We start from the raw sequence: 12,226 nt of genomic DNA, 5'->3' as shown, positions 1-12,226 counted from the left end.
CCCCCTGCCCCCCCCCGCCGGGGACATCGCGACCGTCATAAATATGGGTCGGTTGGCAAGCGTCTGAATTTTGATCGCGTGACCGTAACGGTCGTAAGTGTGAAAAACGGTCAGAAGCCACTTATTTTCAGGACTCTTGTGACTTTGAACGGTCGCTAAATGAATGTTATAAGTCAAGGACTACCTATATTCCTTCATGGAGATACATGGGTGGCTCAGGAATTCTAGGAATTCTTTGAATTGAAGTCCTTAAGTCCTAACATTGCTGTAGTTGACCAGCCTTGTTTCTAGGGTGTTGGTAGTACAGGTAGTCCTCGATTTACGACCAGAATTGAGCCCCAAGTTTAATGTTGCTGAGTGAGAAAGTCGTTCAAAGTGAATTTTGCCGCCTTCTACGACTTTCTGTGCCACATCGATGAACGGATTCCCTGCCGTCATTAAATTAGTCACACGGTCGTTAAGTGAACCTGGTTTCTCTGCTGACTTTGCTCGCTGGAAGGTCGCAAAAGGGGATCACGTAAGCGAGACCATTGTTGCGAGCTTTACGACCCATTTTGACGACCTTCCTTGCCACCGTCGTTAAGCGGATCGCTGCCGTCATTCAATCGGTCGCACGGTCGTTAAACGAATCCAGATTTCCATCGACATCGCTGGTCGCTAAAAGGGAATCGCGACAGGACCCCGGGACTCTGCAACAACCGTCCGAATTACGAGTCGGTTGTCAAGCATCCATATTTACCTCACGTGACCGCGAAAATGCCGAAATGGTCACAAGTGTGGAAAAAAAGTCCCCTTTTTTCAGTGCCGTTGTGACTTCAAACGGTCACTAAGTGAACTGTTGTCAGTTGAGGAGTAACTGTGTTAATATTTGGGGCTCGGAAGAAAAAGAAGAAAAGCAAAGATTCTGAAGTTGGCTAACCGTCGCGGCCCCTCATCCTGACCATCGTTGTTTCTTTGCAGATGGAGAAAGTCCACACTTTCCTGGATTATATCATGGGTGGCTTACAGATCTCCTTCACGGTAAGTTTTTATAATTAAGAATTAAGAGAAAGGAGGGAAATTTAGGCAGGAACCTTGTGGTACTCCACTGCTTACTTCCCTCCATGTAGTGAAATCTAAAAATGTTCCCTACCAGTTTTGTGGGCGTGGCTTAATTGGTGGGCGTGGCTTGGTGGTCAGGTGACTGAATGGGCATGGCCAATAATAATAAATAATAAAAATAATAAAGTATACAAAACTTGCCTTTTTATGGGAGCACACTGGTCTACCTTCTTCAAAAATAGGGGCACCGGTCTTCTAATTGCCTTTTTTGGGAGCACACCGGACTACCTTCTTCAAAAATAGAGGCACCGGTCTTCTAATTGCCTTTTTTGGGAGCGCACCGGTCTACCTTCTTCAAAAATAGAGGCACCGGTCTACTAATTGCCTTTTCTTGGGAGCGCACCGGTCTACTTTCTTCAAAAATAGAGGCACCAGTCTACTAATTGCCTTTTTTTGGGAGCGCACCGGTCTACCTTCTTCAAAAATAGAGGCACCGGTCTACTAGCCGCCTACAGCGCTGATCAGCTGTAGTGCGGCCCTTTGAAGCGCCAGCAGTCATTTAAGGCCCTTCACAGCTATATCACCACCGAGAGCTTCAGGGACAGAGAAGAGGAACAACAAGGCGTGGGCGGAGAGGGTGGGCAGGGATTTTTGCTATTGGTTCTCCAAACTACCCGCCCCCATCGCTACCGGATCGCACGATCTGGTCCGAACCAGGAGCATTTCACCCCTGATGTAGACATAGTACCGTTAAGGACTACTCGTCAAGTACACTTTGTCGGCCAATTACAAATCCATCTGGTGGCAATGCTGTCGATCCCACATTTTTCTAGCTTACCAAGAAAGTAGGTTGTGGTCTACCTTGTCGAATGCCTTCTTGAAAATCTAAGAATATTCGGTCCACAGCATTTCTCTGGTCTTCGAATTTAGTCACTTTGTCAAAGAATGACATAAGATCGGTTTGGCACGATATGTTTTTAACAAACTGTGTTCTGGCTTCTACCATAATTATAACTTTATTTGTTTCTAGATTTTTCACAGAACTGGTTCTTAACTATTTTTTCCAGTATCTTCCCAGGTATTGAGGTTAGGCTGATAGGTCTGTAGCCGGGATGGTATGCACTTATTTTCCATATGGGTTCGCAAAGGGGTGCATGCGCACCTGCGTTGCTCATGTGCGCTACATCCACGCATCCACGCGGCCTTCCACATGTGTGCTTTGCTGGCGCATGAGCCTTTTGTGCATATAAGGTAAAGGTTCCCCTCACAAATATGTGCTAGTCGTTCCCGACTCTAGGGGGCGATGCTCATCTCCGTTTCAAAGCCAAAGAGCCAGGCGCTGTCCGAAGACGTCTCCATGGTCATGTGGCTGGCATGACTAAATGCCAAAGGCGCATGGAACGCTGTTACCTTCCCACCAAAGGTGGTCCCTATTTTTCTCCTTGCATTTTTTTACGTGCTTTCGAACTGCTAGGTTGGCAGAAGCTGGGACAAGTCACGGGAGCTCACCCTGTTACACAGCACTAGGGATTTGAACCGCTGAACTGCCGACGTTTCTACCGGCAAGCTCAGCATCTTACCCACTAAAGCCACCATATCCCTATTTCGTACCTATACCCGGCCTTAAAAACGTGCCTAAATATGATGGCATAGAGGCGGGGTGGGTGGGCAGGCCCACCCATGATTTCTGCTACCAGTTCAGGTAAATCGGTCCGAACCGGATGATACCACCTCTGGTCGGTAATTTCCTGGGTCCTTTTTTTCTTCTTCTTCATTTTTTGAAGATGGGAATCATATCAGCTCTTTTTCAATCCACTGGTAGTTCCCCAGTGCGCCAAGATTTTTTTAAAGGTGTGATACAATGGGTTAGGGTTAGGGTTAGGCTCGGGCCGACTCGGGCGAACCGGTTGTTAAATTGCTGGTTGGCCCTGGCCCTCCCCTCCCCGCCCTTTCCAAGAGTCTCCACGTGCCCGATTTTGGCTCCCAAAACTGGGCATGGGGGGGTGCATCATGCCCCCCGCCACGGCCTGTTTTTGCTCCCAGGAGCTTGTAGAGAAGCCTACTGGGCCCAAAACGGGGAACGGGGCGGGTTGGTGTCCCCCTGCAGCCCGTTTTTGCCCCCAGTGGGGTACAGGAGGCCGAGTGCTGCCTGTCACACACCCCTGGCCACACCCACCATGGCCACACCCACCCAGCCGGTCATTAGGGCAGAGTAGTTGTTAAATTATTTGAATCCCACCACTGCGATGCTCTAACCATTAGGCTACACCGCTGGCTCTCTCTTTCTCTCTCTCCCTTGCCCAGGTAGCCATTGACTTCACAGCCTCCAACGGCGACCCCAGAAGTGAACATTCCCTCCATTTCATCAACCCCCGAGAGCCCAATGAATACCTGAAAACTTTGTCGTCCGTGGGCGAGATCTGCCAGGATTACGACAGGTATAGGATAAGTTTGTGCCTGCAGTGTTGAAACTATAACTGTTGTGACTCGTCCTCCCTCCTCTCCTCAGCCGGGCCCCTCCCGTCTCCAACCGGGCCTTTTATCAGACTCCGAGTCTGATAATGAAGATGAACGACCTGTCATGCCTCCAGCCCCCGGCCCTAGCCCCATGCCCGGAGAGGATTCAAGGAGTGAAAGGAGAAGCCCAATAAACCTCACTCATACAGCTTGGGTTCCTTTGGCTCAGCCATCAGAGCAGGAAGCCAGCCAGGTGCTGGAATCACTCGGCCCTACTCCCTCTGACCCCTCCCTTTCCCAGAAACTGACAGCAGATCCAGCTGAAGACAGTTCAGAGTAGGTGGACCCTCGCTTCCAGAGATCTGAGAGGCGACGCCAGCAGAAGGAGGGGTGGGGCAGGCCTGGATAAATGCTGAGTCATGGAGCCACACCCCACAGCCTATATAAAGGACCTGCTTTTGGCATTCCAACCTTGAGTCAAGCAAAGTCTTATCTAGTTTGCTGATATCGGACCCTATCGCTGAAGTCACAACTTGGACTCCTGCCTGCCCTGATAAACCTCGAAGGCACTTGGCAAGCTGCAGAGGCTTTGTTGCCAAGTTTGTTACGGACTTCCTTGACTCATTCGTCGGAGTGGGGGTGGGACACGACAATAACTCTCAAAATTCCCCTGTCCCTGTTCTGGCCAGACTCGGACGATGAGGAGGTTGGGGAGGAACGTGGGCCAGTGCTGGAGTCTGGGGAAGGCTCTGATGGATGCTCTGCATCAGACGCAGAGATAGAGCCAGGGCCGTCCAACATTTCCCAGCCGCCGGGGAGGTGGCTGCCTTTGGAGGCTGAGATGAGTGAGGAGGAAGAACAGCTGGGGCCTGTTCCAGATGCACGTATTGTGCAGAGCAGTTAGGAGAGGAGAACAACGGAAGACAAGGAGTCGACTCGGGAAGCAATGCACACGTGGACGCTGAATGCCCCCCGCCCCCGGCTGGGGAATGAATAAAAAGAAGGAAAAGGAAGTGGTGGTCGTAGGAGACAACCGTTCGTATTTCTGAAGATTCTGCTCATTGAGTTTCGTGCCACAAAGACTGCTTGCCAGAATTTAATTTGCAGCCTTGCGGCTGGGAGCTCCCGGCCTGGCAATTATTGCAAGGAACTGATAAGGTCTGTTACTGCCGTTAAGTCCTTGAAGGACTCTCGCCTGGGCTTTTCGGTGGATGGATGCCATTAATTCACATGAGGGTTTTTTGTGGCCCAGGAGTCTGTTTCTTGCCTCTGCCAAGGTTGGATCACAATGGTCCCCTGTCCGGATGGAAAAACTAACAATGTTTTCTCTTCCAGCGATAAACGGTTCCCGGCCTTTGGCTTCGGGGCGCGAATCCCTCCCGATTTCGAGGTAGGAGTCCTGAGATCTGAGGAAGCCGAAACGTTCCCTTGTGGTGTTCCGAGTTCGACTCCTCATTCCTATTTTATTTCGTCTTTCTTTTCTCGGACAGGTGTCTCACGATTTCGCCATCAACTTCGATCTGGAGAACCCCGAATGCGAAAGTAGGAAGGATTGTGATATTTATTTATTTATTTATTTATTTATTTATTTATTTATTTATTTATTTATTTATTGGGTGGAATTTCACATTCTCGTGCCAGCTACTGATTTATTTATTTTTTAAAAAAAGAAAGATTTGGGAGATTGAAAACCCGGGCAAAGCGGAAGGAAGGAAGGAAGGAAGGAAGGAAGGAAGGAAGGAAGGAAGGAAGGAAGGAAGGAAGGAAGGAAGGAAGGAAGGAAGGAAGGAAGGAAGGAAGGAAGGAAGGAAAAGGAGCATTTTAAAAAAGAGAAAATATTAAGGAAGGAGGGAGGGAGGGAAAGGAAGGAAGGAAGGAAGGAAGGAAGGAAGCTAACCTCTTCCAGATGGGGTGGGAATCTAATGTCTTTCCTTCCCTGGCAGAGATTCTCGGGGTGATTGAGGCTTACAAGCGCTGCCTGCCCCAGATCGAGCTCTACGGCCCCACCAACGTGGCGCCCATCATCAACAAGGTGGCAGGACCTGCAGCCGAAGAGGAGAAGAGTGGGATGCCCACGGTAAGGGACGGGGTGGAACCCCAAAAAGGGCAGCGGGGTGGTGGTGGTTGGTCTCACCCTGTGGGCCCCCTCGGTGGGGGTCTCTGAGACCTTCCTCTGCCCTCTTTCGCAGAAGTACCGCGTACTGCTCATCCTGACCGACGGGGTGGTGAGCGACATGCCCGAGGCCTGCGATGCCGTCGTGCGGGCTTCCCGCCTACCACTCTCCATCATCATCGTGGGCATCGGGAACGCCGACTTCTCCGACATGCGGGAGCTGAACGGGGACCGGGGGATGCTGGAGACGGAAGAGGGCCGGGCCGTGCGGGACATCGTGCAGTTCGTGCCCGTCAGGGAGTTTAAGAAGGTGAAGGACGGGCCAGGCTGTGCCAGGCGGGTGCGGGCAGAAGACCCCCCCGGGGCCACCAAGAGGGGTCAAAAGGCCGGCTCGGAGCATCGGTTCTGTGCGCTTGAGTTTCGGCCTCTACAATCCTTCCTTCTCAATTTGGCTTTCTTTCTTTCCTTCCTTCCTTCCTTTCTTCTACTTTCGTTCCTTCCTCCCTACTTTATATTTCTTTCCCTCCTTTTCTCTACTTTTCTTCCTCCCTCCGTCCCTTCTCCTTGTCTCATTCCTTCCTTCCTTCCTTTTTCCTTCTTTCCTTTCTTTTCTTTCCTTCTCTCTTTTCCTTCCTCTCTTTCTCTCCCTCCCTCTCTTCCTTCCATTCTACCTCTCTTTTCCTTCTTTAATTCCTTCTTTCCTCTACAATTCCTTCTTTCCTCCACCCTCTTTCTTTTTCCTCCCTCCCTCCCTACTACATATTTCTTTCCTTTCTTTTTCTTCTCCTTGTCCCATTCCTTCCTTTCCTTCCTTCCTTCCTTTTTCTTTCTTTCTTTCCCTTTCCTCCTTTCTTTCCCTCCCTCTCTTCCTTTCATTCTACCTTTTTTCCTTCTTTCTACCTTCCTTCCTTTCTCCACCCTACTTCTTTTCCTCCCTCCCTCCCTGCTTTATGTTTCTTTCCTTCTCCTTGTCCCATTCCTTCCTTCCTTCCTTCCTTTTCTTCTTCCTTCTTTCTTTCCTTCCTCCTTTCTTTCCTTCCTTCTTTCTTTCCTTCCTCTCTTCTCTCCCTCCTTCTCTTCCTGTCATTCTACCTCCTTGTCCTTCCTTCCTTTCCTTCCTTTCCTTTTCCTTCTTCCTTCTTTTCCTTCCTCCTTTCTTTCCTACCTTCTCTTTTCCTTCCTATCTCTTTCTCTCCCTCCCTCTCTTCCTGTCTTTCTACCTTTCTTTTCCTTCGTTCCTTCCTTTCCTTCCTTTTTCCTTCTTCCCTTCTCTTTCTTTTCTTTTCCTTTCTTTTCCTTCCCTCTTTCTTTTCCTTCCTATATCTTTCTCACTCTACCTCTTTTCCTTCCTTGCTTCCTTTTTCCTTCTTCCCTTCTCTTTCTTTTCCTTTCCTCCTTTCTTTTCCTTCCTCTCTCTTTCTCTCCCTCCCTCTCTTCCTGTCATTCTACCTCCTTGTCCTTCTCCTTGTCCCATTCCTTCCTTCCTTTCCATCCTTCCTTTTTCCTTCTTTCCTTCTCTTTCTTTTCCTTTCCTTTCTTTTCCTTCCTCTCTCTTCCTGTCATTCTACCTCCTTGTCCTTCTCCTTGTCCCATTCCTTCCTTCCTTTCCTTTCCTTTCCTTTCCATCCTTCCTTTTTCCTTTCCTCCTTTTTTTTCCTTCCTCCTTTCTTTTCCTTCCTCTCTCTTCCTCTTCCTCCCCCTCTTCTTGTCATTTCTCTCTTTCTCTCCCTCCTTTCTTTTCTTTCCTTTCCTCCTTTCTTTCCCTCCCTCTCTTCCTTTCATTCTACCTTTTTTCCTTCTTTCTACCTTCCTTCCTTTCTCCCCCCTACCTCTTTTTCCTCCCTCCCTCCCTGCTTTATGTTTCTTTCCTTCTCCTTTGTCCCATTCCTTCCTTCGTTCCTTGCTTCCCTTTTTTCTTCTTCCCTTCTTTCTTTTCCTTTCCTCCTTTCTTTTCCTTCCTTCTTTCTTTTCCTTCCTCTCATTCTCTCCTCCTTCTCTTCCTGTCATTCTACCTCCTTGTCCTTCCTTCCTTTCCTTCCTTTTCCTTTTCCTTCTTCCCTTCTTTTTTCCTTTCCTCCTTTCTTTTCCTACCTTCTCTTTTCCTTCCTATCTCTTTCTCTCCCTCCCTCTCTTCCTGTCTTTCTACCTTTCTTTTCCTTCGTTCCTTCCTTTCCTTCCTTTTTCCTTCTTCCTTCTCTGTCTTTTCTTTCCTTCCTTTCTTTCCTTCCTTCTTTCTTTCCTTCCTATATCTTTCTCACTCTACCTCTTTTCCTTCCTTGCTTCCTTTTCCTTCTTCCTTCTCTTTCTTTCCTTTCCTCCTTTCTTTCCTTCCTCTCTCTTTCTCTCCTCCTCCCTCTCTTCCTGTCATTCTACCTCCTTGTCCCATTCCTTCCTTCCTTTCCATCCTTCCTTTTCCTTCTTTCCTTCCTTCTTTTCCTTTCCTCCTTTCTTTCCTTCCTCTCTCTTCCATTCATTCTACCTCCTTGTCCTTCTCCTTGTCCCATTCCTTCCTTCCTTTCCTTCCTTCCTTTCCATCCTTCCTTTTTCCTTTCCTCCTTTTTTTTCCTTCCTCCTTTCTTTTCCTTCCTCTCTCTTCCTCTTCCTCCCCCTCTTCTTGTCATTTCTCTCTTTCTCTCCCTCCCTCTCTTTCTCTCCCTCCCTCTCTTTTCCTTCCTTCCTTCCTTCCTTCCTTCCTTCCTTCCTTCCTTCCTTCCTTCCTTCCTTCCTTCCTTCCTTCCTCCCTCCCTCTCTCCCTCCCTCCTTCCTTTCTTTTGGTATTTTTTTCCCCCAGACTGGCCCCAATGCTCTGGCCAAGACCGTGTTGGCTGAAGTCCCCAGACAGGTGGTGGAATATTACGGGTGCAAAGGAATCCCGCCTGGGACACAGAAATCCTCGTCTCCGCTGCCCCAGTGAGACCTCCCCCCCGCCAGCACCCCCCTTCCTGTGGGCATGATCTGTCCAGAACCTGAATGTGAGTGTCAAAAGCAACTTTGCTCTCAAAATGGCGACTTGGGGATGGGCTGGACTTTCAAGCTGCCAAGATGGAGGGGTGAGGTAGAGATATAAATTTTGGGTGGAAAAAAAAAATAGGTGAGAATGAGCCAAAAATATAGAAACCGCGGGCTCCCCCAACTGGAGAAGGCCTGTGTTCTGTCCCCCCTCGCCTCCGTCCGAGCGATGGCTTAATTAGCCGGCACTATCAGCTCTGGCAGCAAACTAGCGAGCGCCTGCCAAGTGTCTCTGTTATCTCCCTTGATGCCGATGAGTCAACAAACCGTACTTCAGCTCTAGTCAAGCAGTTGATTTGCCTGCTACGAAGAGGCACAGCAGCCCTTGCTGCCTTTATATCCTGAGGGGTGCGGCTCCATGACTCAGCACTTCCTAGGCCTGCCCCACCCCTGCTTCTGTTGTTCCCGCCTCTCCTGCCTACGAAACCTAGGGTCCAGCCAGGCCTGATTGCCATCAGCTGGGTCTGGAGGCGTGGCCTGGGGGTGAAAGAGTCAGGAGACGGAGGCCTCGTTATCTCCTCCACCTGGCCTGCCTCTGACTCCTGGAGCTGAGCCAGGGAAGCCGGTGCTCCCGAGGTAAGTCCTGACGGCCCTTCCTCCTCACTTTCCAAGTCACTTTCTGGCAGGAGGACCAGCTCGGGGGGCGCAGACACAACAGCCTGCTTCTTAGAAGGATGGGGACTTCAACTCCCAGCATGCCGAGCGGCAGAGCTGGGCATGCTGGGAATTGCGGTTCTCAAAAGGAGAGCCTGGCGCAGTCATGAACCCGGTCTGTGGCCTCTCTTTCTAGCCAGCTTTGTTAGCGTTTTGCTGAGGAAAAACACGGGGAATTGCGGAAATCGCCTCACAATCCGCAGGAAGGCAACAGCCACGGGGCGAAGGGCAAACAGGGGAGTCTTGGGAACTCCAGAGGTCATCTGTAGGGTTAGTGAGTTGTGGGAACCGGTGGATTTGTGGGTTGTTTTAACCATCAGGAAGGCAACAAGCACGAGGCAAATCTAAAACAGAAGACACTTGGGGAAGGGTGGGACTCTTGGGGACTCCAGAGGTCATCTCCGTACAGCTTTCCCACAACCGCAAGAACCCCGGTGTGGGTTTAGTAGAGGGGTTGTGTGAACTGCACAAGATGTGCAGGTTATGGGAACTTTCAGCAGGGCAGCAGGCATGAGGTAAGTCCAAAAACAGAAGACTCTTGGGGACTCCAGAGGTCATCTGTACAGCTTTCCCACAATCACAAGAACCCGGTTGTAGGGGTTAGTGGGTTGTGTGAATCGGCAAACTTTGCAAATGACCATTGTGCATCAATTTGTCTCCCCTCTCACTCTCTCTCCCCACCTCTCTCTGTCTCTCTCTCCCCCTCTCTGTCTCTTTCTATCTCTCCTCCTCCTCTCTCCCTCCCTGTTTCTCTCTTTCCCTCCCTTTCATTCTCTCTCTGTCTCTACCTGTCTCTCTTTCTCTCTCTTTCTATTCCTCCCTTCGTCCCTCTCTCTGTCCCTCCGTCCCTCTCTGTCTCTCTCTCTCCCTCTCCCTCTCTCTGTCTCTCTCTCTCCCTCTCCCTCTCTCTGTCTTTCTCTCTCTCTTTCTGTCTCTCCCTTCCTCTCTCCCTCTCTCTGTCTCTGTATCTCTTTTTCTCTCTCTTTCTGTCTCTCCCTCCCTCCCCCTTCTCTGTCTCTCTCTCTCTCTCCCCCCCTTTCTGTTTCTCTCTCTCCCTCCTGTCTCTCTCTCCTCTCCTCCCTTTCATTCTCTCTCTACCTGTCTCTTTCTCTCTTTCTATTCCTCCCTTCGTCCCTCTCTCTGTCCCTCCGTCCCTCTCTGTCTCTCTCTCTCCCTCTCCCTCTCTCTGTCTCTCTCTCTCCCTCTCCCTCTCTCTCTGTCTTTCTCTCTCTTTCTGTCTCTCCTTCCTCTCCCTCTCTCTGTCTCTGTATCTCTTTTTCTCTCTCTTTCTGTCTCTCCCTCCCTCCCCCTTCTCTGTCTCTCTCTCTCTCTCCCTCCCTTTCTGTTTCTCTCTCTCCCTCCTCCTGTCTCTCTCTCCCTCTCCCTCCCTTTCATTCTCTCTCTACCTGTCTCTCTTTCTCTCTTTCTATTCCTCCCTCTGTCTCTCTCTCTCCCTCTCCCTGTCTCTGTATCTCTCTTTCTGTCTCTCCCTCCCTCCCCCTTCTCTCTGTCCCTCTCTCTCCCTCCCCGTCTCTCTCTCCCCCCTTCCTCTTTTTCTCTCTGTCTCTCTCTCTCTCTCTCTTCTGTCTCTCCTCCCGTCTCTCTCTCTCTCCCTCCCGTCTCTCTCCTTCCTCTTTTTCTCTCTCTGTCTCTCTCTCTCTCTTTCTCTCTGTCTCTACCTGTCTCTCTCTCTCTTTCTGACTCTCTCTCCCTCTCTCCCTCTCTCTCTGTATCTCTCTTTCTCTCTCTCCCTTCCTCTCTCCTTCTCTCTGTCTCTGTATCTCTTTCTCTCTCTCTTTCTGTCTCTCTCTCTCCCTCCCTCTCTGTTTCTCTCTCTCCCTCCCGTCTCTCTCCTTCCTCTTTTTCTCTCTGTCTCTCTCTCTGCATCTGTCTCTCTCTGTCTCTACCTGTCTCTCTCTCTCTCTCTGACTCTCTCCCTCTCTCTCTCTCTCTCTCTTCTCTCTCCTTCCTCTCTCCTTCTCTCTGTCTCTCTCTCTCTCTTTCTGTCTCTCTCTCTCCCTCCCTCTCTGTTTCTCTCTCTCCCTCCCCGTCTCTCTCTCCCTCTCCCTCCCTCTTTTTTCTCTCTCTGTCTCTCTCCCTCTCTCTGCATCTGTCTCTACCCATCTGTCTCTTTCTCTCTCCCCCCCCCTGTCTCTCTCCCCCTCCCTCTTTTTTCTCTCTCTGTCTCCCTCTCTCTGCATCTGTCTCTCTCTGTCTCTCTACCTGTCTCTCTCTCTTTCTGTCTCTCCTCCCTCTCCCTCTCTCTGTATCTCTTTCTCTCTCTCCCTCCCTCTCTCCCTCTCTCTGTCTCTGTATCTCTTTCTCTCTCTCTCTTTCTGTCTCTCCTTCCCTCCCCCTTCTCTGTCTCTCTCTCTCTCCCTCCTCTCTGTTTCTCTCTCTCTCCTCCCCTGTCTCTCTCTCCTCTCCCTCCCTCTTTTTCTCTCTCTCTGTCTCTCCTCTCTGCATCTGTCTCTCTCTGTCTCTACCTCTCTCTCTCTTTCTGTCTCTCCTCCTCTCTCTCTGTATCTCTCTTTCTCTCTCTGTCTCTCCCTCCCTCCCTCCCTCTCTCTGTCTCTCTCTCTCCCCCTCCGCCTCTCTTTCTCTCTTTTTCTGTCTCTCCCTCCCTCTCCCACCCAGGTGCCTGTTCTCTATCCTCACACCTCCGTCTTCCAGCCTCCGGTCCCTTCGGAAAACCCACCCTCGGTCCCTTCGGGTGGGACCAAAAAGAGATCGAACGAACAGGGAGCTGCCTCCATCCTCTGCGGTTTCAGGCCTCCACACACGACTCAGGACGTCAGCTGGCACCATGGGCATCGGGCACCCCCTCCGCCCCCCAGAGTTCCCCCTTCTCTGCCTTCCCCCGATCTTAGCCTGAAAACCCTCCCCACCCCCCGACCCCCCCAAAAAAATAGCTTGCCGGGGCTGACCCCCACATCCTTTAATAAACACCAT

The 12,226-nt window shown here is 50.5% G+C and overlaps 1 protein-coding gene across 1 annotated transcript in view; it reads left to right on the top strand.

Moving 5' to 3' along the window:
* CPNE6 (copine 6) overlaps nt 1–8,525 on the top strand; it is a 33,883-nt gene extending 25,358 nt beyond the window's left edge. The window contains exons 10-16 of the mRNA XM_058181259.1: nt 961–1,020; nt 3,346–3,479; nt 4,834–4,888; nt 4,989–5,040; nt 5,442–5,575; nt 5,688–5,921; nt 8,403–8,525. Of these exons, the coding sequence (XP_058037242.1) occupies nt 961–1,020; nt 3,346–3,479; nt 4,834–4,888; nt 4,989–5,040; nt 5,442–5,575; nt 5,688–5,921; nt 8,403–8,525 (792 nt within the window). The remainder of the gene's footprint in view (nt 1–960; nt 1,021–3,345; nt 3,480–4,833; nt 4,889–4,988; nt 5,041–5,441; nt 5,576–5,687; nt 5,922–8,402) is intronic.
* Nucleotides 8,526–12,226: the final 3,701 nt, after the last annotated feature.

Source organism: Ahaetulla prasina, chromosome 4 (assembly GCF_028640845.1).
Source record: "Ahaetulla prasina isolate Xishuangbanna chromosome 4, ASM2864084v1, whole genome shotgun sequence".
NCBI lineage: Eukaryota > Metazoa > Chordata > Lepidosauria > Squamata > Colubridae > Ahaetulla > Ahaetulla prasina.
Note: the sequence above shows the minus strand (reverse complement) of the source record. Positions and strands in the feature narration are given on the sequence as shown.